The 22,802-nt window shown below is 51.0% G+C and overlaps 2 protein-coding genes across 5 annotated transcripts in view; one reads left to right on the top strand and one right to left on the bottom strand.

Moving 5' to 3' along the window:
• The window catches only part of LOC119978050 (uncharacterized protein C7orf50), a 431,834-nt gene that overhangs the window by 15,878 nt on the left and 393,154 nt on the right, over positions 1-22,802 (bottom strand). The window contains exon 2 of the mRNA XM_038819398.1: positions 4,130-4,335. Within this exon, the coding sequence (XP_038675326.1) occupies positions 4,130-4,335 (206 nt within the window). The remainder of the gene's footprint in view (positions 1-4,129; positions 4,336-22,802) is intronic.
• LOC119978047 (probable G-protein coupled receptor 146) overlaps positions 11,015-22,802 on the top strand; it is a 102,272-nt gene continuing 90,484 nt past the window's right edge. The window contains exons 1-3 of one of the 4 annotated variants that reach the window (XM_038819387.1): positions 11,015-11,179; positions 11,308-11,614; positions 18,599-18,707. The gene's annotated coding sequence lies outside the window, so the exon portion shown is untranslated. Of the gene's footprint in view, positions 11,615-18,598; positions 18,708-22,802 lie in introns of all 4 variants that reach the window. The other 3 variants (XM_038819385.1, XM_038819388.1, XM_038819386.1) reach the window with 3 other exon arrangements.

Here is a 22,802-nt window from a genome sequence, read left to right on the forward strand (position 1 = left end):
TTCACCCAGCAAACAGGGAAAAGGTCCGGAATCATTAATTTTGGCCTCAACTGACATCTCGCCGATTCTTCTTTATTAAGTAGTCTGGTTAACATCAGGAATTCTACTTGTGGACAGTTTGCAGGTTCAAGCCATGTTTTGCGAATACCGGGTTTCAAGTCTGAGTCATCTCTCAAACTATAATCTATTCGTGCTGTTAGGCACGAAAACATCAGGCATCGATTCCTTGGTGTGCTGACAACTTCATGCAGTCTAGTTCCAATTTTATTACAAGATAAATGGAATATAAAAGTAGGGAATTTTTACTGCAACTGTGAGACCACATCTGGAGTACTCTGTGCAGTTCATTTTGAAATATATATAATTGCATTAGAAGCAGTTCACAGATGGTTCACTTGATTCATTCCTGGGATGAAGGGGTTGTCTTACAAAGAAAGGTTGAACAGATTCGGTCTATACTAATTGGAGTTTCAAAGAATGAGAGGTGATCTTATTGAAACATATAGCTTTTTAAGGGGACTGGACAGGATGTTTTATCTTGTGGGGGAGACTAGAACAAGGGGACGCCGTTTAAAAAGAAAAGATCTTTTTGAGACAGAGATGCGTAGAAATGTTTTCTTCCAAAGGCTCCTAATGTGTGGAATTCTCTTCCCCAGACAGCAATGGGAGCTGTCACAATGCTCCAGGTGTGGCCTCACCAATGCCCTATACAATTGCAGTAAAACATCTATTTTCCTATACTCAAATCCTCTCGCTACGAAGGTCAACACGGTAGCACAGTGGTTAGCACAGTTGCTTCACAGCTCCTGAGTCCCAAATTCGATTCCTGGCTTGGGTCACTGTCTGTGTGGAGTCTGCACATCCTTCCCGTGTGTGCGTGGGTTTCCTCCGGGTGCTCCGGTTTCCTCCCACAGTCCAAAGATGTGCAGGTTAGGTGGATTGGCCATGATAAATTGCCCTTAGTGTCCAAAATTGCCCTTAGTGTTGGGTGGGGTTACTGGGTTACGGGGATAGGGTGGAGGTGTTAACCTTGGGTAGGGTGCTCTTTCCAGGAGCCGGTGCAGACTCGATGGGCCGAATGGCCTCCTTCTGCACTGTAAATTCTATGATCTATCATAGAGTGTAAAAAGTGATGATTTGCTTTCTGAAGTGCAAATGCTGCTGTTACATAGACAATCTCAGCGGACAACTTGTACATGGCAAGATCCCTCGAACAGCGAACGGTCGGATAACCTGTTCGTGGTTGGCCAAGTCACTCTGGGTACACCTCCGTGCTATGACACTCAAAATCCAAAGTGGATGCAAACATTTACCTCCCAATAAAAATGGTAAGTAGAGGACAGTTGATTTGTTCCAATTAAAAAGCAGTAAGTTTTAACAAGCTACCAGAAAGCAACAGCATGACTGTGCGATGAGTGCTACGAAAACAGGTTGGCTGCGACCTGAGATTTACAATGAAGGAAGTAAAGCCTCTCTGGGAACAAACCGTTTAGGAAACTGGTCACAAACCTCCCAAGCTCAAAGGCAGCAAATTTATTTCAAAAGGCAAAATAAAGCCTCTGGTGATTTACATGCAGACGGTAATAAATTTAATCAACAACCTAACTTAAACTTGCCACAGCTTTTGTTTGTATCTGTAGCCTGGAAACCAGATTTTGTTTTTCAAAAGTGCATCCTTTGTTTCTGTCTGCAGAATTCTCTTACACTTTTCCCTCTAAGTGTGGGTGCTTGGCTCAGCACCCTCCTTTGATCTCAGGATAGAAAGAAAACAAGAAAGTACGAATGAAAACAAGAAAGAAAGCAACCAAGCAAAAGAGACAAAGGAAGACTTGCATTTCTACAGAGTCTTTTCTGACTTCAGGATCTCCTAAAGCCCCTCATGGTCAAAGAAGTACTTGTTGAAGTAGGGTCACTGAGGGCAGTACGGTGGCGCAGTGGTTAGCACTGCTGCCTCACGGCGCTGAGGACCCGGGTTCGATCCCAGCCCCGGGTCATTGTCCGTGTGGAGTTTGCACATTCTCCCCGTGTCTGTGTGGATTTCGCCCCCACAACCCAAAGATGTTCAGGGTAGGTGGATTGGCCATGCTACATTGCCCCTTAATTGGAAAAAAAAATTGGATACTCTAACTTTTAGAAAAAAGTAGGGTCACTTTGGCCGAAATCTCCGGCCACTGGGATCCTCTGTTCCCACTGGCCTTGCACCCTCCACCCGCGGGTTTTCAGGTGAGGTGGCTTCAGTGGGAAATCTCATTGACAGGTGGGGGGAGTAAAGAATCCCGCTGCCAGCGAACAGCACGGCTCCGAGAAACACAGCTGGAGGAACGGAGAAGTCACCCTTGTATTTTGGGAATGGGATTGGAAACTCTCAATTTGGATCAGTGCAGTGAGGAAAAATCCCATGGACGCTGCCTAAATCTCACAGGATCCCAGCAGCTAGCTGCTGTCTGATTTGGTCATCCAATCAGCAAGTGCCCACCTCATGGTACAAACTCAAACTGCGCGAGAATACAACCATTGATAGCTGAGAAGGGTGGGTGCAAACATTACAAGCAGCTGATTGGTGTCAGCCTTGCCACAAGGGCAGCACGCTCAGCTCTCTCTCAACTAATATCACCAAACAAGAAATTCCATGGGAACAAGAAATTATCGTCTTGCTGCTTGCAGGAGTTTTCGATGTGCAGACTGGCTGCCGCATTTTCCCTACATTACAGCAGTGACACCATTTCAAAAGCATTTAATTGGGTGTGAAGTGCTTTTGAATCCCTTGAGGTGCTATATATATGTACGTTCCTCCTTTCTTACAGTTCCATGGAGAATGAGAGAAAGACAGACTGATATCCGCACACTGGCAAATCGGAAAACCTTACTGAATAACTTGTGGCAGGGTGAAAATCTTAACGCCCGCTGACATAACACCCAGTCAGCTTCACTTGTAGAACTTCTATCACACCACAGAGCACAGGACAATGGCAGTAAAGCATCGGCAACATAGCAAACCATTATCCAGTGGATATTTACTGGTTGGAATGTAAATCCTGTAATCAAATGGATTGTTAACCTTAACATCAAACTATAACTGCTGCCCAGCTATAGAACTAACAAAAACAATGCACTGTGTATTTTTAGGATTGAATTGCTTTGCAATGCCAGCTTATTATATGGAGGTAATGGCGGAGGTAAGCTGCTCCTTTGTTGTCAATGGCAACACCATCAAAACTAAGTTAAGAGTTGGTAAAATGTTAATTTGATCAAACATTTTTTCTATACATTTAGAGCAGGAGTTCTCAACCTTTTTTAACCCATGGACCCCTTTTCCTCTTAATTTTTTTGTGGACCCCCATAGTCATTCCACAGAAAAAAAAGCTTCTTATATGATTGGTAAACTAATCCTAAAGTCCATCTACCTTACCGTGAGGGTTGGAAACGGATTAGCGGTATTTTCGTACGTTGCCAAACTTATTCTAACATGAAAAGTAATGAAAAAAACTTTTTACTGACTAAATTGAATTAAATTACTCTAAAAATAACCAATTCATATCAAATATACACAGTTTCTAGTGATTACTGTGTTAAATCATTCATTAAACTTGTCAAGGAGAAACGTGGCATAAGCATCAGGTCAACCGTGGGCATTTACCTCAAGGTAAATTAGATAGATTATAATCTCTCTTAGACCTTTGTCAGTGCACGAGAGAGAGAGAGAGAGAGAAAGGTGAATATTCATCATGAAAACAAACATTTTTTTCTTCTACTTGATTCTCAGTAATAACAATTGTTCTGAAGTAGAATTGCTCTATGGACCACTAAAATATCATCATGGACCCCCAATTCGGTATTTTTTTTGTGTGGACCCCAGTAATGTTACATGGACCCCCAGGGTCCATGTGGACCCCGGTTGAGAACCACTGATTTAGAGTATCCAATTCTTTTTTTTCATGCATGGCAAATCCACCTAACCTGCACATATTTGGCAGACACAAGGAGAGTGTGCAAACTCCACAGTGACTCAGGGCTGGGATCAAACCCGGGTCCTCAGTGCCATGAGGCAGCAGTGCTAACTACTGCGCCACCGTGCCGCTGTTGATTTGATTAAACATCTGCCAAAATAAAGGAGCTCTTTATCTCTTACCTCTTCAGATATTTTAATGCAAGGTCCTTTGCTGAAGATTGCTGAGGTTTCACCTTTTCCACCAAAGCACCAGCTTCATTCAGCAGCTGTTTTTCCTTCTTTTTTCGCTCTTTCTTCAGTTTCCTTTCAATCTTTCTCTTTTCTTCTGTTGTGAGTTCCTCCTCTTCCTGCTTCACTGGTACTTCCATCCTATCTTCCTCAATATCCTGATGATTACATAATAATAGATTTAACTGAGTGGCTTGACCAAGAAAATACATGAATTATTTTAGGGACGACAGGTAAGAATCGGACTCTCAAGCTCCTTATAACTTACCAACAGTCATTCAACTGCAGTTCTCAAACCCACAACCTCTACCACCTAGAAGGTCAGGGGCAGCCGACATTTGAGAACGGATATCGCTGTTCCTTTATGCTGCGGGATTCTCCCTTCAGGGGAACTAAGTCCCCACACCGGCGGGAGAACCGCGCTAACCACTCCGGCGTCAACAGCCCCCGAAAGTGCGGAATCCTCTTCACTTTTGGGGGCTAGGTGGACAACGGAGCGGTTGGCGCCGCTCCAGCCGGCTTACCTGCCAGGTCCCGCCGTGTGGGACCATGCGTAACCCACGCTAGCGGGACTGGCCAAAAACGGGGCCCGGAGAATTGCCGGGGGGCCGCTGCCAACGGCCCCCGACCGGCGTGGCGTGAATCCCGCCCGATAAACGGCGCCAGAGAATACAGCAGCTGGCGTCGGGGAATTGGGGCAGCGGGGCAGGATTTGCGCCGCCGCCCGGGGATTCACCGACCCCGCGGGGGGTCGGAGAGACCCGCCTATGGTCTCTGAGTCGAAATCCTGAGAGCTCCCTATTTAAGAGCACTTGGGAGCAGCTTCATTATAGCGACTGTGGGGCTTCAAGAGAAACACTCACCTCCACTTTCTCACGGGTGACTAGGGGTGGCCAATAATTACCAGCAACACCCATGTTCCACGAAGAAAAGGCCATTAACACATCTCAATTATCTACTCTGTTAGTTTTACTACCACCTGCTACTTCTCGTACAATTTTGTAAAAGAACCTTCAATCGTACAGTTCAGAGCTTATTGGTAATGGGAACACTGCTTGTTTGCAACAGGAACATGATAGTTATTGTTTGAACGAGCTGCCTTTTACATTCTAATTGGAGATTGCAACTCAGCAAACTAACCCATTTAATTAATACAGAAATGGGAACGAAGTTCAATGGACTGTTCAAAAGCTAAATGGTTCTTTTCAACTGGTATCCCAGCAATTCAAGGCATTTGCTGAAGAAATGTAAGAAAACAAAGTCTAAAACTATGGCCAGAATTTTATGTTGCCTGGGCGGGCGCACCACCTGGAAGCACGTGAAGGTGGGTGAGAAGACGTTGGGTGCGCGTCCCAACCCGCGTGATATTTTGGTCGACGGACATGTGCTAGAGTCCGCCGACAATCAAGCAGGCAATTTAGTGGATCAAGGGGCCAAATGAAAGCAATTTTAGGTGGCCCCTCTACTTATGGTTGGCAGGAAGGCCGATTGGTCAAGCGGCCTTTACATTTAAGCTGGAACATCGATCCAGGGCAGCATGAAATGTCAGGGCTGAAGTGAAATTCAAAAAGGTGTCTGGGGACTCAGGTTTATGCTTGAACATGCTGCCTAGGCACCACTGACAGCGTTCTTCCATCAGAATTTATTTTCTACAGGTCTGTAGCTCCACAAAACAGCTCCGCAGCAGCTGTCCCCATAAAGGAGCACATTAGAAACGCCAGCCCACCACCCTCCCTTTTCAGGGCGCCTGCCCTCCCTAGCAAGTCTTTCATGCTGGCTGCCATCAGCCAACCAGCATGAAAGCGCGTTCCGGGCCCGATCATGGCCGGACGTGCGGTCCCGCCCGCTTCTGGCCCCACCAATACCACGCACCCGACAGGCAAAACATTCATCCCATGTCTCTGTTTTGAGCAAGCCTATTTCATCAACTGTTGCATTTGATGGTTCTCTAACAAATGTGAGAAATAGCTCACAGAGTAGCACACTCTTAACTGCAAAAGCACTGCCGTCAGAAACATTATCGGTTTATATTGCATATTTTAGAAAACATTGGAAAATGCAAGTGCCTGAGTGGCAGGTTAAATGTAGTAGGTCATGGTTCCCTTAAGCCTACAGTGCAACCAGGGAAGCACAAATTTCAAACAAAGCCTCTCAACTGAGATTTGTGTCCAATTCTGAATATAGCATTTTGATATAATTCCACTAAATGCCACTTTGTAAATGAAAGGATACGTTAAAACATCAGGAGGTGGTGGGGGAGGACAAGATTACTCCTGTGCTGAATTTCAGTGGTATAATTTTGGTGTTCTTCTTGGGAACATCCAACAGTCCATTGGGAATGCTTCCAGGCTATGTGCAGCAATTCTTCACAAGAGCCGTAAGGAAAAGAAAGGAAGGGTACATAGGAAAGGGATGAAAAGAAAATGGAAGAGAAGAAGCAGCCAGAACCTGTGCTTTGGCAAGGAAGGAGGGAGAAAATTGGGACTGATCATTTTGCAGTGGTAAGTTACTTTATTAAATAAAAGAAAATTCAATGAATTGTGTCGTAAAGAAAGTATTTTTAAAAGAACAATGATCCTTTTAAACATAAAAATTCAAAATATGCTGTGAAGATGTGACTCCTGATTTCCACCCCACATTTAAAAAAATTAATTCAAGAGATAAGGGCATCGCTGGCAAAACCAGCATTATATTGTCCATCCTGACCTGACCCTGAGAAGCTGTCATACACGGCCACTGTACATGTGGTGAAAGTGCTCCCACAGTGCAGTTAAGTCGGATTTTGACCTAGCAATGGTAAAGGAACAACATGATAACATCTACTCAGAATGGTGTGTGCATTGTAGGAGAACATGCAGGTGATGATGTTCCTACACACCTGCTGCCCTTGTCCTTCTGGATTGTAAAGGCAGTTGGTTTTGGAGGTGCAGTTAAAGTAACCTTGGCAAGTTGCTGTGGTACGTCGTGTGTAGATGGCACACATTCCTGTCACTGGGCGCTGGTGGTGGAGGGAGTGAAGGTTTAAGGTAGTGAATGGGTTGTTGATCAAGCGAGTTACTTGTTCTGGATGATGTGAGCTGTACTCATCTGAGCAAGTGGGGAATATGCCAGCACACTCCTGATTCTTGCCTTGTCGGAAATTCTTTTGGTAGTCAGGTGATGAGTTATTCGCAGCAAAATTCCCAGTCTCTGACCTACTCTTACAGACACAATATCTAGATTCATCGAATCCCTACAGTGCAGAAGGAGGCCATTCAGCCCATCAAGTCTGTAGCGACCCGCCAATAGTGCTCTCTACCGAGGCCCCCTCCCCTGCGGGGTCCCTGCTAGTCCCCTGCAGGGCAGGGAATTTGTGGCCCTTTCACGCCAGTTTTTCTGGCGTGAAACTCCATAGTTTTGATGCCGGCGTGGGGACATAGTCCCAATAACGGAGAATCCAGCCCAAGCAGTTTGACAGGGCAGCAGCAGCCCAGGCCGCAGGCTTGGGAAGGTCCCTCAGAATTCCACTCCTGACTGGTGTACAGTAACTCCTGCTGAAGCCACCTGCACACTTACCCACCACAAGAACACGTTTGACGGTGAAGCCCCACATAGTTCAATTCTCCTGTGACACACTCATATTCAAGGTTGACTTGTGAAAACTGGCCATCTTGGCAAGGTGCTGGAGGAGAATCCCTCCCAAAATGAGGAACGGAGAAGGATGGAGAGAGGAGAGATTGGATAGATGTGTTCGAGATCATGAGGGATTTTGATGGAGGAGATGAGGGGAACCTGTCTTCTGTGCAGGAGTGTCGGCAACTGAAGAACATAGATTTAAGGCAGATGAGATGAGGAGAACTTGTTTTTAACGTGGTGCGTTGTTCTGATGTGAATGTACTGCCTAAAGGGACAGTAGAAGCAGAATGAATAATAACTTTCCAAAGATAACTGGACATATAGTTGAAGGGAAAATAAAACATTTACAGGACTATGAGGAATGGGCACAGAATAGGACCAAGTGACAACTCTTTCAAAGAGCCAGCAGAGGCTCGTTAGGCTGAATGGCCTCCTTCTGTGCTGGATCATTCTGGTCAAGTCTGTAGATCACGCCTGCGCAATCCCAGATTGTCTGCAGAGTCCCGATGCTTCATTATATCCTGTATGTCAGGACAGGGCCGGTGCTAGGAATTGCGGGCCCAATTAGAAAAGTGATGGCGGGGCCCCTACTCTACAAAAGTAAAAATTTATGTATGTTTATATTTCGTGTAGTATGCTCGTCTTTAACCAAAAAAAAACATTAAATGCTTGATATACTAAAATTTTGAAACTTACTTACCCGGGCGGAAGGATTTGGCGGCGCAGGGCTGAAGGATTTGTCGACGGTAATGCGGTGCGTTCCCCAAAAGTAAAAACTACCCTATAGTTCCTCTTAGAATACAGAAAAGGCTTCAAACGGTAACTCTGTCGCCGCTGGCGCAGGGCCCCCTTAAGGTGCGGGGCCCAATTTGATGAAATTGGTCAAATAGGCTTAAAACCGGCCCTGTGTCAGGGTCTCAGCAGTCAAGAGAATTACACCAGCCTGCCTTCAGTCGTTTAAAGTACAGAACAGCTGGGAGATCAGACACCCGCACGAACATGAACCCTCCAGCAGGGTGCACTCAAGAGCATTCTGGAGCAGCCTGATTATTTCAAGGGGGCACAACTCTGCATCAGGCTCTGAATGAGATCAACTAACTAAGCAGGGGTCAGGAGCTGAAATTGGTGGCTGTGGCCTGCTTGGCTCGGTGTAGCATGGCAAATTTGGGCATCGTCAAAAAAGCCTTTTGCACCCAAATGATTCAGCTTTTGGTGACCGTAAACCGGCCCCATAACGTGTCGCTCATTAGTGGGTTCTGAATAGCTGCTGTTAGATGCAATCACCATCACTGTAATAACACCATTATAATCAGTTCATTTTCTCCAACATCCAGCCATTGACTGTAACGAAAACAAAGCTTAAAAAGGCAGACACAACTGTCAGCTGGTCTGTTGAGAACCTACCTGCCATCTGAGATTATTCTGGACAAGAGGACTGGAACGTGAAGGCTGATTGTGTCAGATAACTGGCTGCCGTCACAGAAAGCAGATTCAGTAATCGTCGTGTTTCATTTCTGCGATTGCCAGTTTGAACACGTGTTTTGTGAAAATGGGGCAGCAGACTCAAGCCAGCTGTGTAACTCTGCCCCAGTTTCTGCAAGGGTCCAAACAAGTCTCTCTCTCTCTCTCTCGTTCTCTCAGCAACCACCCCCCCCCCCCCCACCTCAACCAATATCAAACTCCAAATGGCTGCCAACGAGCTGAGATTTTAACCCTGCATTCCCGATTGCCATTGCCGCCTGACCTTGTCTCTATAAAATTCCTGCTCAAAGTCAATGGACCTTTTCATCATAGAATCCCATCAGTGCAGAATGAGGCCTTTTGGCCCATCGAGGCAGCACCACCCCACTCCCTCACAGCTCCTTAACCCCATCTAACCTTTGGACACTAAGGGGAAATTCAACATGGCCACTCCACCTAACCTGAACATCTTTGGGCCATGGGTGAAAACCGGAGCATCCGCAGGAAACCCACGCAGACACGGGGAGGAAGTACAAACTTCAGTGACCCGAGGTCGGAATCGAACCCAGGTCCCTGGAGTTGTGAGGCAGCAGTGCTAACCACTCTGGCCATTCTGGTCCATCAAATTTTCTGTCCTTCCCGAGAGAATTCCTGCAGCGGGTGAGACTGGAAAATCCTACACCATAGTTGGGATTCCCCTGCCTCCTTAGTATATGGCTTTCTGTTCAAAGTGATTTCATTCTTTCAGAGGCACCAAGGATTGTCCCTCTCTGCTGTCCCAGGGTCACATGTGGCCCTAAGCCTTTGAATCCTAGTCTCGTTCAGGAAAGAGAGATAACTCTTACCTGTGGAGCACCTTTCACTTTCCCAGGATGTTCTAAAGTGTTTTTATAGCAGATGAAGTACTTGAGGTTGCACTAACAGAAAAATAAATATCTGTTTTCTATCAATGCTGGCTGTCAACATCGGTTGGGACTTTGCTTCATTCTTTTTGCGTGAGGACCTATTTTATGTCTTTGCCATGAGCGGCCTGCACTGTATGGGCATGTCTTAACCTCGCATACAGATTCTTTGCAAAACAGCCCGTATTGTCAGTTTGATCCCATACACTGACAGGAAAAGAGGTGTAGGAATGGATGAGGTCATGGAGAGACTTAAAGATGAGAAGAATTTTTTTTAATTTGAGGTGATGTGGGGTAATGAGGTTGGTGAGAGCCAGTGTGAAATACTTCAATACAGATTGGGACTGTACATGTGCACCAGGTATTTAGACATTGAAATTTATGAAGTGTGGAGAATGAAGGGTCCAGCCAGCAGGGAGCTGGAATAGTGAAGCTGGGGGGGGTGATGTATATGGGTTTCAGCTGCAGGAGGCAGAGTTTGGGATAGATGTGGATAGATAAAATTGTGAGGTTCAGATGCAACTTGTGTGTCGCCCTCCCTCTTCCCCCCCCCCCCCCCCCCCCCCGGCCCCAGGTTTGAAAAATAATATAACAATGATCAAGAGTGCTGGGGAAACACTGATTCTAAATCAAAACAAGTCCCTGAAAGTGAGCTTTCAAAAAACAGGCTGGTGAGGGAAACACCCCTGTCCCCTGTGTCAGTGAACAACCTATTGTACACACCGTGTACAGGGTGAGCAGTCTGACAGGGCTTGTTTGGAAGTTTAGAAAGGGGAGGAGGGGCTAATGAGGGAAACTGAGATGCCTCTCTGGAAATCATGCCCATGGAATAAATAGGCAGCTTGCCAGACAAGCCTTCTGTGGTGTGACCGCAATGCATTCAGGCTGTAATGAAATCCAGGCAGCACACATTACATGGTGTATCAGCTCAGAGCCTGCCTCCTTACAGTTTCACTGCTGATATATATTATAAAAACACACACTGGGCACAGAGTCAGGGAGTGAGGGAGAGAAGGAGAGAGAAGTGAGTCCTGGTTCTGATCCATTGAGTTATTCACCTACCCGAACTTTATTTTAAACTGATACAATCTGGCTTCCTCTGAATGCTTCAACAGTTTGTGAACTTTTCTCTCTCCCTTTTGCTGTTGACAGTGGCCAAGAAGACCTGTGAAATTGGATTGCTGTTGCCCTGGCCGCGCTGCTGCTGCTACTGAGGTGCTCTTACCTTTTCTGATCGTCATTTCTTTTTGGGGAAAAAAAGAGCTTGGGAGAAAAAAAAACAAACGAGGATGGACTTTCCCCAGGAAACAAGGGACTGAGACAGACAGCGGCTGACGAGCAAAAAGCCATGGGATCAATCCGAGTGGCAGCCCACAGTGATCCCTGGTGAAGTGACCCAGAGCTGGCTGCAAACAGGAGTCCAGCAGGCACATTAACTCGGAGCAACATCTCGACCGGGGTAAGAGTTTCTCAATCCCAAACCCCCCCCCCCCCCCCGCCCCCCATAAACCTAAAACCTGAAACCAACCGTATTTTATTTTGCTTCACTTAAGAGTGTTTCTATGGAAACCACTGGGGTACAGTTCGTGTCCACCTGCTTTAAAGCAACTCTTAAGCATTTTTATACAATTTCCAGCCACGCATCTTAATTGGGTCCGGCTGGGCTCTGATCATTGATCAAGTGATTTCTGGACCGTCTTTTCTTTTAAAAATAACTCATAGACTGTGGCGCTAACGTCCCAGTCGCTGATTGGAACGAATATTCAGCAGTGCACTGTACTGGAAACGTGCTTCGGTACGTTTCCCCTTTCCAGAGCCACTAACATGGGCAGCAGCCACTCGTTATTTATCACCTTCCCTCCTACCCACCCCCCCACAACAAACGGTAAATCACAGGTGCTGACAGCTCCCCAGCAGTCCTGAAACACAATGTCAAAAGTGACAGTCATTCTCTGTCCATTAAACTCACTTACAACTGAGCAGACTATATTGTGAGCTCTGCTAACCCACAGGGTCCGTTAGGACGGAGGGGGGGTGGAGGGATGAGGGGGGAAGGGGGGGGCAGGGAGAGGGGGGAAGGGAGGGGGGGGCAGGAATGAGGGGGGAAAGGGGAGGGGGGAAAGGGGTGGGGGGAAAGGGGTGGGGGGGAAAGGGGTGGGGGGAAAGGGGTGGGGGGGGAAAGGGGTGGGGGGGGGAAAGGGGTGGGGGGGGAAAGGGGTGGGGGGGGAAAGGGGTGGGGGGGGGAAAGGGGTGGGGGGGAAAGGGGTGGGGGGGAAAGGGGTGGGGGGGCAGGGATGAGGGGGGAGGGGAGGGGGGGCAGGGATGAGGGGGGAGGGGAGGGGGGGCAGGGATGAGGGGGGAAAGGGGTGGGGGGGGAAAGGGGTGGGGGGGAAAGGGGTGGGGGGGAAAGGGGTGGGGGGGAAAGGGGTGAAATGAAATGAAAATCACTTATTGTCACGAGTAGGCTTCAAATGAAGTTACTGTGAAAAAACCCCTAGTCGCACATTCCGGCGCCTATTCGGGGAGGCTGTTACGGGAATCGAACCGTGCTGCTGGCCTGCTTTCAAAGCCAACGATTTAGCCCTGTGCTAAACAGCCCCTAAAAGGCGAAAGATTTATACACCCTGAAGATAAACCAGGGTGGTGGGGGAGAATGGGGAGAATTGGCTGGTCTGGAGGCTGGCAAAATGAAAGATTGTTAAATTTAAATCGATGCCCTGTTTCACACTCGAGGACTGGTACCTATTCCCAGCCATAGAATTTACAGTGCAGAACGAGGCTATTTGGCCCATCCAGTCTGCACTGGCCCTTGGAAAGAGCACCCTACCCAAGCCCACACCTCCACCCTCCCCATAACCCCACCATACCTTTTTGGACACTAAGGGCAATTTATCATGGCCAATCTACCTAACCTGCACATCTTTGGACTGTGGGAGGAAACCGGAGCACCCGGAGGAAACCCACGCACACACGGGGAGAACGTGCAGACTCAGCACAGACAGTGACCCAAGCCGGGAATCGAACCTGGGACCTTGGAGCTGTGAAGCAACTGTGCTAACCACTATGCTACCATGCTGCCCATGTGTGTGGCATCATGAACACCCAGCACTGGCCGGAGTGGGGGGCATCACGTAGCGTGCCCCCACTTTACCCTCATCCTTCTGCCCAAACGATGTGCTTTGCTAATTTGCTGGAAGTATGAGCTGATAGCAGTGCAGTGAGAGCAATGGGTCATCTGGGACTTGGTGAATGACAAGACCAACAGTCTATCTCCTTAGCTAACGAGGCAAAAAAGAAGGTGACAGAGCAGGAACTCAGGTGAATTAGAGTCAAAACAGGTCCAGAAAAGGAAAGAGGAAAAGAAAGATTGGATTAAAAGAAAGAAAAAAATCAAAAAGTATTAACATTTAAAAAATTAAAATAACATTGCTTAATATCTGCAGGAATTTAAAGTGTTCTTCATTTGGAGTACTGTGAGCAGTTCTGGGCACCACACCTTAGGAACAATATTTTAGCCTTCGAGGGAGTGCAACGTAGGTTTACAAAAATGATACCTGGATTTACAGGGATTAAGTTACGAGGAGCGATCACTCAAATTAGACTTGTTTTCACAAGAATTTAGAAGATTTTGGGGTAATCTGATCGAAGTATTCAAGTTATTAACAGGGAACGACAGGATAGATAAAGATTAACTATTTCCACTGGTTGGAGATTCTAAAACTAGTGGGCATGGTCTAAAAATTAGAGCCAGCACATTCAGGAGCGATGTCAGGAAACACTTCTATACTCAAAGAGTGGGAGAGGTGTGGAACCCTCTTCCGCAAACAGCAGTCAAAACTACATCAGTTGTTAATTTCAAATATGAGACAGATTTTTGTCAAGAAAAGATATTGAGGGCAGCACAGTGGCGCAGTGGTTAGCACTGGGACTACGGCACTGAGGACCCGGGTTAGAATCCCGGCTCTGGGTCACTGTCCGTGTGGAGTTTGCACATTCTCCCCATTTCTGCGTGGGTTTCACCCCCCCCCCCCCCACCAACTCAAAGATGTACAGGTTAGGTGGATTGGCCACACTAAATTGCCCCTTAAATTGGAAAAAAATAATAATTGGGTACTCTAAATTTTTTTTAAAAGCAAAGATATTAAGGGATATGGGCCAATGGCAGGTATATGGAGTTAGGTCACAGGTCAGCCATGATCTCATTAAATGGCAGGACAGACTCAAGGGGCTGAATTGCCTCCTCCTGTTCCAATGTCCCCTTTCTGGGTAAGCGTCAGGTCAAAGTATGGCTTGGTTGTAAAATATACAGGTGCAACACCCAAAATCCAGCTGACCGAAAAATGTAATTGTCCGAAAACCAGACATGTTTGAAGTGGCGTGCTGATGCACTTCTTGGATCTGTATCAGTTCCAGTGGCGGAATTTCTTTCAGGAGGTTGAGTGGCATTGCAGGAACATGCACCTCTTCATTAAAAAGATCCTTACGCTGCTAGTTGCCAGCCCTAACTTTCTGCGGCAGGTTCAACGGGAAATCGATCCACAACTGCGGCAATTTCAGAAAACTTGACAGAAGGTTGAGGGTGAGCCCCCGTACTCGCAAGGCTAATTAAATCATCCAGCAACTTGTGGTGATTTACAATGCATGGACATTCTCTTCTTTGCTGTGAAATGCTGGATGATTTACACATTAATAAAGTGAGCACTGTTAGACTTGGCAGTACTTTGGCAGCAAAATCCGGGCCAACTTCTGGGAAGTATACCTGTACACCTGAGTAACAGCTATGGACATGGGCTCCAGCTTCCATTGAATGGTGTGCCAGAGCAACTGCTGAATTCCCCTTGGAGTCAGCGAATGAAGCTGGAATATCATGGGGTAGGTAGTACTGAAGCTCTGACACGAGCACCGTTAATAAATCAATTTTTAACCATCTGCTTCTGATTTTCTATTGAAAAATGAATGGAATTGGGGAATGAGCCCCAAAACGCAAATAAACTCTCAAAGCTTTAAGTTTTAAAAAAAATAGATTTAACTAGTGATCCTAATTAAATATTGCTATTTCCCCCAAAGCTGGCGGAAACTTTGGAATCCCATGCAGTGAGAAAGGAATTTATTCGGTTATCATGAACCCTAAATGTTCTTCGATGATGAGATGTGAGAGGCTAGCAAAGACTCATTTGTTAACCCTCCTTAGATTCCCTACAGATTGAAGGAGGCCATTCGGCCCATTGGGTCGGCACCGACCCTCCGAGAGAGCACCCTACTGTGTTCCACTCCCCCTGCCCTATCCCCCTAACCACACCTAACCTGCATCTTTGGACACTAAGGGGCAATTTATCACGGCCAATCCACCTCACCTGCACATCTTTGGACTGTGGGCGGAAATTGGATGAAACTCATGCAGAGACTAGGAGAACGTGTAAACTCCATACAGTCACCCAAGATCAGAATCAAACCCGGGTCCCTGGTGCTGTGAGGCAGCAGTGCTAAGCACTGTGCCAACCTAGTTAGTCCGAGATAGTAATGAGCTTCTTCAAGCATTGGTATTAGACTACTGAAGAGCTTGCCTGGCTAGTATTAGAGGACATTAAGAATTAACAACATTACCAATTATTGTTTCACATATTCCTGGAGATTTCCTCACGTGACCTCCATCTTGCAACTACCCAACCGAGTCAAATAGCCCTTTTGATCCCCGCCCCCATCACCATTTTGTTTTGATGCCTAGCTGTCGAAAAAATGTGAAAAGAAAATGGGGGGAAAATGCCTTGCTGATTTTTTTGCTCGAGCTGCTGGCAGCAGTGTCCAGGAGATTAATCCTTACCTTCGAGAAGCTCCAGGACAATCCTGGGGAGGTCGAGTGAGGGTCTAGAATCAGGAGGAGGTCAGACTGTGACCAGATGAAGATTTTTTACATTCGCTTATATTTAGAGTGTGCAATTTACTTTATTTAATCAATTCAATCTCGGCATTTGCCATGTTGGGGTTGAATTCATGCCCTCTGGCTTACTAGTGCTGTGACGTAAACCACTGGACTACTACGCTTCTTTCACAAAACATGGTAAGGACATCTGGATGCCTACCCTTTTGGCTATTTGACCACTTCATAAAACATGAACACTCTGGAAGCTCGGACTGGAAATCTGAAAGGGGCACTGGCTTTAGAATCAGAAATAACAATCGCAGCCGGTGCAGTGAACAAATTTGGTCCGGTACAATTCATTTGAAAACCCTCTGTGAATTCCTCTAAGCTACTCCCCATCACAGAGAGGGAACAAGTTTTAAGCTTGTGCGTTAGTGTCTAAGCAGTGAAAGTCAGAATATAGCAGACGCTCTGAACTGCTGGCCACCACGAGAGCCGACAGGCAATGTTTTCGGAACTCCCGCTGATCACTGCAATGAATCTAAAGGCAACGTTTTGCAAACATACTTTTGTCCTGTATATCTGCTCATCATCTCATTCTTCACATTGACTTCACAATTGCAAAGAAACTTATCTTGAGGATTTGAATTCTCTCTAGCACCTGTTGCAATCCTGGGCGCTCGCAGTGCTGAGAGACAGGGGCTGGTTTAGCTCACTCGGCTAAATCGCTGGCTTTTAAAGCAGACCAAGCAGGCCAGCAGCACGGTTCGATTCCCGTACCAGCCTCCCCGGACAGGCGCCGGAATGTGGCGACTGGGGGCTTTTCACAGTAACTTCATTGAAGCCTACTCGTGACAATAAGCGATTTTCATTTCATTTCATTTCACATATGGCTATACAACGAGATTTGTGTTGTATAAGGGGCCTGAATGGGGAACACGTGGCTCAGGCCGCACATAGCCCCGTTTTGTACACTGGGGAGCTCTGCTCACCGGAACTCCGCATCCCCAGACCAATCCCGTGTTCATAACTGCCAGCTTGGCACCCTGGCAGGGTCACCTGGTACCTGGCAGTGCCCATGCCAGCTGGCAGTGCCAGATAGATCCTGGTGCGGGGCCCCCTGGTTTTATCGGCCATGCGACAAAACGCGAGCTGCTTTTTGGGTGCAACGTGGCCATTGGATTGTGCCCTTCGTTTTTAAATCCTACCCTTGCCTCACCCTCTCCCTATCTCTGTGACGTCCTCCAGTCCTACACCCTGCAAGGTCTCTTTGCTCCTTCACATTCTGACATCCCCGATATTCTTTGCCCCACTTTCGGCAGCCATTTCTTCGACCTTGGTTCTTGAGCTCTGGTATTTCCTCTCTAAATTCTCCATCTCTCTTCCCCCTCCGTAACGCGTCTTTTAAAAAACACCCACTTTTTTGATCAAGCCTTTGGTTACCTGCGCCAATGCCTCCATTTGTGGCTCAATGTCAAGGTTTGGTTGTTAATGCTCGTGTGAAGCTCCTTGGCATGTTTTACTACATCAACGACAAGTTATTGCTGCTGGTTCCTGTGTGGAAGTGCCAGGCTTCCTCTGCTGCAGCTGCCCAGTACGGGATATGTGAAGCAGAGAGCTCACCATAGGAATGAAGACCCTCATCCCAACACGCAGTGCGCTGAGAGTTAATCTTGGACAACACGCTGTTTTGGGATTTATAAAAAATAATTCACTCATGGCGTGTGGGTGTCGCTGGCTTGACCAGCATTTAGTACCCAACCTTAATTTCCCTGTAGAAGGTGGTGGTGAGCTGCCTTCCTGAGCTACTGCAGTGCTTGTCGTTGAGGCACACACACAGTGCCGGCCTTGGAAGAGCGAACCGAAGTGAATTTTATTGAAATAAAAACCGATATGGTCGGGCAGCACGGTGGCGCAGTTTTTAGCACTGCTGCCTCATGGCACCAAGGTCCCAGGTTCAAATCCCGGCTCTGGGCCACTGTCCGTGTGGAGTTTGCACATTCTCCCCGTGTTTGCGTGGGTTTCGCCCCCACAACCCAAAGATGTGCAGGTTAGGTGGATTGGCCTCGATAAATTGCCCCTTAATTGGAAAAAATGAATTGGGTACTCTAAATTTTAAAGAAACCCGATATGGTGGATGATACGTCGGCCATCGATGGTTCACAGGAACAAAACATGTTTCATATTTGTCTTCTCTCTCAGATATATGTAAAAGGTCCCGTGACATTATCTTGAAGAGGAGGGGAGTCAGAGGTGTTGACCAATATACATCTCTCAACCAACATCACCAGAAACACATTATCTGCTCGTGAGCACAGTGCTACTTGTGGGAGTTTGCTGTGGGCAGAGTATCTGCAATCTTCTTCACATTACAACTGTGGGTACTTCAGCAGTACTTTACTGGCTGTCGACCATCGCCAGCTTGTGAAAGGTGCTGCAGAAATGAAAGTCTTTTTACGAGTTGTATAAGCTGTACACGATCCGTGCAACAAGGGAACAATAGGCTATTCACAAAGCATAACTCAGGAATCTACTGGGCAACTCAGAGGAGAATTCTGTTCACTGTAATCTTTTGGCTTCCAGTGAGGATCTTGCTTTAACTGCTGCGCTGTGTGACCTCCAATACTACCTCTCGACAACTAAAAACCTATCTGCTGCCAGGAATCAAACAAGACTGTGGAAAGCAAGGGAGGTAAGGCCCCTCTGCACTAACATAAATAAGAAACTCGTATCTGCTCAGAATATCTGAAACAGCATTGCTCAGGGGCACTTTTGTTTTGCAACCAACTTGGTTCAAACTATTAAAGAGGAATGTCTCTTCTGACATTAATGTATGTTGTGCCTGACGCCCACACCCATTCACAGAGAAACTGCCTGAACTCCCACTCTGAAGTTCATGGTGAGTGGGGGTGAATGGGTTGGATTGCCGATTCAGGATAGGGACAACCTTCCATCTGACCAGTGACATTATCCACTGAGCTCATCTGAAATCAGAGACGGGGAGGGCAGAGGGACGGGGAGGGCAGAGGGAGGAGGAGGGCAGAGGGGCGGGGAGGGCAGAGGGGCGGGGAGGGCAGAGGGACGGGGAGGGCAGAGGGACGGGGAGGGCAGAGGGACGGGGAGGGCAGAGGGACGGGGAGGGCAGAGGGACGGGGAGGGCAGATGGACGGGGAGGGCAGAGGGAGGAGGAGGGCAGAGGGACGGGGAGGGCAGAGGGACGGAGAGGGCGGAGGGACGGGGAGGGCGGAGGGGCGGGGAGGGCAGAGGGACGGGGAGGGCAGAGGGACGGGGAGGGCAGAGGGACGGGGAGGGCAGAGGGACGGGGAGGGCAGAGGGACGGGGAGGGCAGAGGGACGGGGAGGGCAGAGGGACGGGGAGGGCAGAGGGACGGGGAGGGCAGAGGGACGGGGAGGGCAGAGGGACGGGGAGGGCAGAGGGAGGAGGAGGGCAGAGGGACGGAGAGGGCAGAGGGACGGGGAGGGCAGAGGGAGGGGGAGGAGGAGGGCAGAGGGGCGGGGAGGGCAGAGGGGCGGGGAGGGCGGAGGGACGGGGAGGGCGGAGGGACGGGGAGGGCGGAGGGGCAAGGGGAGAGCGGAGGGACGAGGGGAGAGCGGAGGGACGGGGAGGGCAGAGGGACGGGGGGCAGAGGGACCGGGAGGGAGAGCGGAGGGACAGGGAGGGAGAGCGGAGGGACGGGGAGGGAGAGCGGAGGGACAGGGAGGGAGAGCGGAGGGACGGGGAGGGAGAGCGGAGGGACGGGGAGGGAGAGCGGAGGGACGAGGGGAGAGCGGAGGGATGGGGAGGGCAGAGGGACGGGGGGCAGAGGGACCGGGAGGGAGAGCGGAGGGACGGGGAGGGAGAGCGGAGGGACGGGGAGGGAGAGCGGAGGGACGGGGAGGGAGAGCGGAGGGGACGGGGAGGGAGAGCGGAGGGACGGGGAGGGAGAGCGGAGGGACGGGGAGGGAGAGCGGAGGGACGGGGAGGGAGAGCGTTGGGACAGGGAGGGAGAGCGGAGGGACAGGGAGGGAGAGCGGAGGGGAGGGAGGGAGAGCGGAGGGGGGGAGGGAGAGCGGAGGGGAGGGAGGGGGAGGGAGGGAGAGCGGAGGGACGGGGAGGGAGAGCGGAGGGACGGGGAGGGAGAGCGGAGGGACGGGGAGGGAGAGCGGAGGGGAGGAGGGAGGGAGAGCGGAGGGAGGGAGGGAGAGAGGAGGGACGGGGAGGGAGAGCGGAGGGACGGGGAGGGAGAGCGGAGGGACGGGGAGGGAGAACGGAGGGACGGGGAGGGAGAACGGAGGGACGGGGAGGGAGAATGGAGGGACGGGGAGGGAGAGCGGAGGGGACAGGGAGGGAGAGCGGAGGGACAGGGAGGGAGAGCGGAGGGACGGGGAGGGAGAGCGGAGGGACGTGAAGGGAGAGCGGAGGGACGGGAGGGAGAGTGGAGGGGAGGGAGAGGGGAGGGAGAGCGGAGTGACGGGGAGGGAGGGCGGAGGGACGGGGAGGAGAGCGGTAGGGACAGGGAGGGAGAGCGGAGGGGAGGGAGGGAGAGCGGAGGGGAGGAGGGATGAGCGCGAGGGAGGGAGGGGGAGGGAGGGAGAGCGGAGGGACGGGGAGGGAGAGCGGAGGGACGGGGAGGGAGAGCGGAGGGACGGGGAGGGAGAGCGGAGGGGAGGGAGGGAGAGCGGAGGGGAGGGAGGGGGAGGGAGGGAGAGCGGAGGGACGGGGAGGGAGAGCGGAGGGACGGGGAGGGAGAGCGGAGGGGAGGGAGGGAGAGCGGAGGGGAGGGAGGGAGAGCGGAGGGGAGGGAGGGTGAGCGGAGGGACGGGGAGGGGGAACGGATGGACGGGGAGGGAGAACGGAGGGACGGGGAGGGAGAACGGAGGGACGGTGAGGAAGAGCGGAGGGACGGGGAGGGAGAGCGGAGGGACGGGGAGGGAGAACGGAGGGACGGGGAGGGAGAACGAGGGGACGGGGAGGGAGAGCGGAGGGACGGGAGGGAGAGTGGAGGGGAGGGAGAGGGGAGGGAGAGCGGAGTGACGGGGAGGGAGAGCGGAGGGATGGGGAGGGAGAGCGGAGGGACGGGGAGGGAGAGCGGAGGGGAGGGAGGGAGAACGGAGGGACGGGGAGGGAGAGCGGAGGGACGGGAGGGAGAGTGGAGGGGAGGGAGAGGGGAGGGAGAGCGGAGTGACGGGGAGGGAGAGCGGAGGGACGGGGAGGGAGAGCGGAGGGACGGGGAGGGAGAGCGGAGGGACGTGAAGGGAGAGCGGAGGACGGGCGAGGGAGAGCGGAGGGACGGGGAGGGAGAGCGGAAGGGACGGGAAGGGTGAGAGCGGAGGGACGGGGAGGGAGAGCGGAGGGACGGGAAGGGAGAGCGGAGGGACGGGAGGGAGAGTGGAGGGGAGGGAGAGGGGAGGGAGAGTGGAGGGACGGGGAGGGAGAGCGGAGTGACGGGGAGGGAGAGCGGAGGGACGGGGAGGTAGAGCGGAGGGACGGGGAGGGAGAGCGGAGGGACGGGGAGGGAGAGCGGAGGGGCGTGGAGGGAGAGCGGAGGGACGGGGGGAGAGCGGAGGGACGGGAGGGAGAGCGGAGGGGACGGGGAGGGAGAGCGGAGGGCGGGGGAGGGGAGCGGAGGGACGGGGAGGGAGAGCGGAGGGACGGGGAGGGAGAGGGAGGGACGGGGAGGGAGAGCGGAGGGACGGGGAGGGAGAGCGGAGGGACGGGGAGGGAGAGCGGAGGGACGGGGAGGGAGAGCGTAGGGACGGGGAGGGAGAGAGCGGAGGGACGGGGAGGGAGAGCGGAGGACGGGTGGAGGGAGAGCGGAGGGGACGGGAGGGAGAGCGGAGGGACGGGGAGGGAGAGCGGAGGGACGGGGAGGGAGAGCGGAGGGACGGGGAGGGAGAGCGGAGGGACGGGGAGGGAGAGCGGAGGGACGGGGAGGGAGAGCGGAGGGACGTAAAGGGAGAGCGGAGGGACGGGAGGGAGAGTGGAGGGGAGGGAGAGGGGAGGGAGAGCGGAGTGACGGGGAGGGAGAGCGGAGGGACGGGGAGGGAGAGCGGAGGGACGGGGAGGGAGAGCGGAGGGATGGGGAGGGAGAGCGGAGGGACGTGAAGGGAGAGCGGAGGGACGGGAGGGAGAGTGGAGGGGAGGGAGAGGGGAGGGGAGAGCGGAGGGACGGGGAGGGAGAGCGGAGGGACGGGGAGGGAGAGCGGAGGGACGGGAAGGGAGAGCGGAGGGACGGGGAGGGAGAGCGGAGGGAGGGAGGGACGGGGAGGGAGAGTGGAGGGACGGGGAGGGAGAGCGGAGGGACGGGGAGGGGGAGTGGAGGGACGTGAAGGGAGAGCGGAGGGACGGAGCGAAAGCAGAGGGACTGGGATGGGAGGAGTTTTGGGGAGTGTGGCGGGACAGGGAGTGCAGAGGAACGAGGGGGGAAGGCGGAGGGATGAGGGGGAGGGCGGAAGGATGAGGAGGAGGGCGGAGGGACAACAGGGAGGGCAGAGGGATGAGGGAGAGAGCAGCGGGATGTGGGGAGGGACGAGCGGAGAGTGGGTTGAGGGAAGTCAGTGGGACAAGATAGGTTTAGACAAAGGAAGAGAAGAAGAGGGAAGGAAAATGGAGAAATGGGGAAGTGGCTACAATGGAGGAGTGATTTTTCTGTGGCATTTTTTGAAACATTTGAAAGTTCTGGAAGTGAAGGAGTAAATTTTAAAAAGATTTTGGTAGATAAGGTCGCCAGAACGGTATATGCGATACTTGCTTTTATTAGTCGGGACATACAATCTAAGAGCAGGGA

Source organism: Scyliorhinus canicula, chromosome 15 (genome assembly GCF_902713615.1).
Source record: "Scyliorhinus canicula chromosome 15, sScyCan1.1, whole genome shotgun sequence".
In the NCBI taxonomy this organism is placed as follows: Eukaryota; Metazoa; Chordata; class Chondrichthyes; order Carcharhiniformes; family Scyliorhinidae; genus Scyliorhinus; species Scyliorhinus canicula.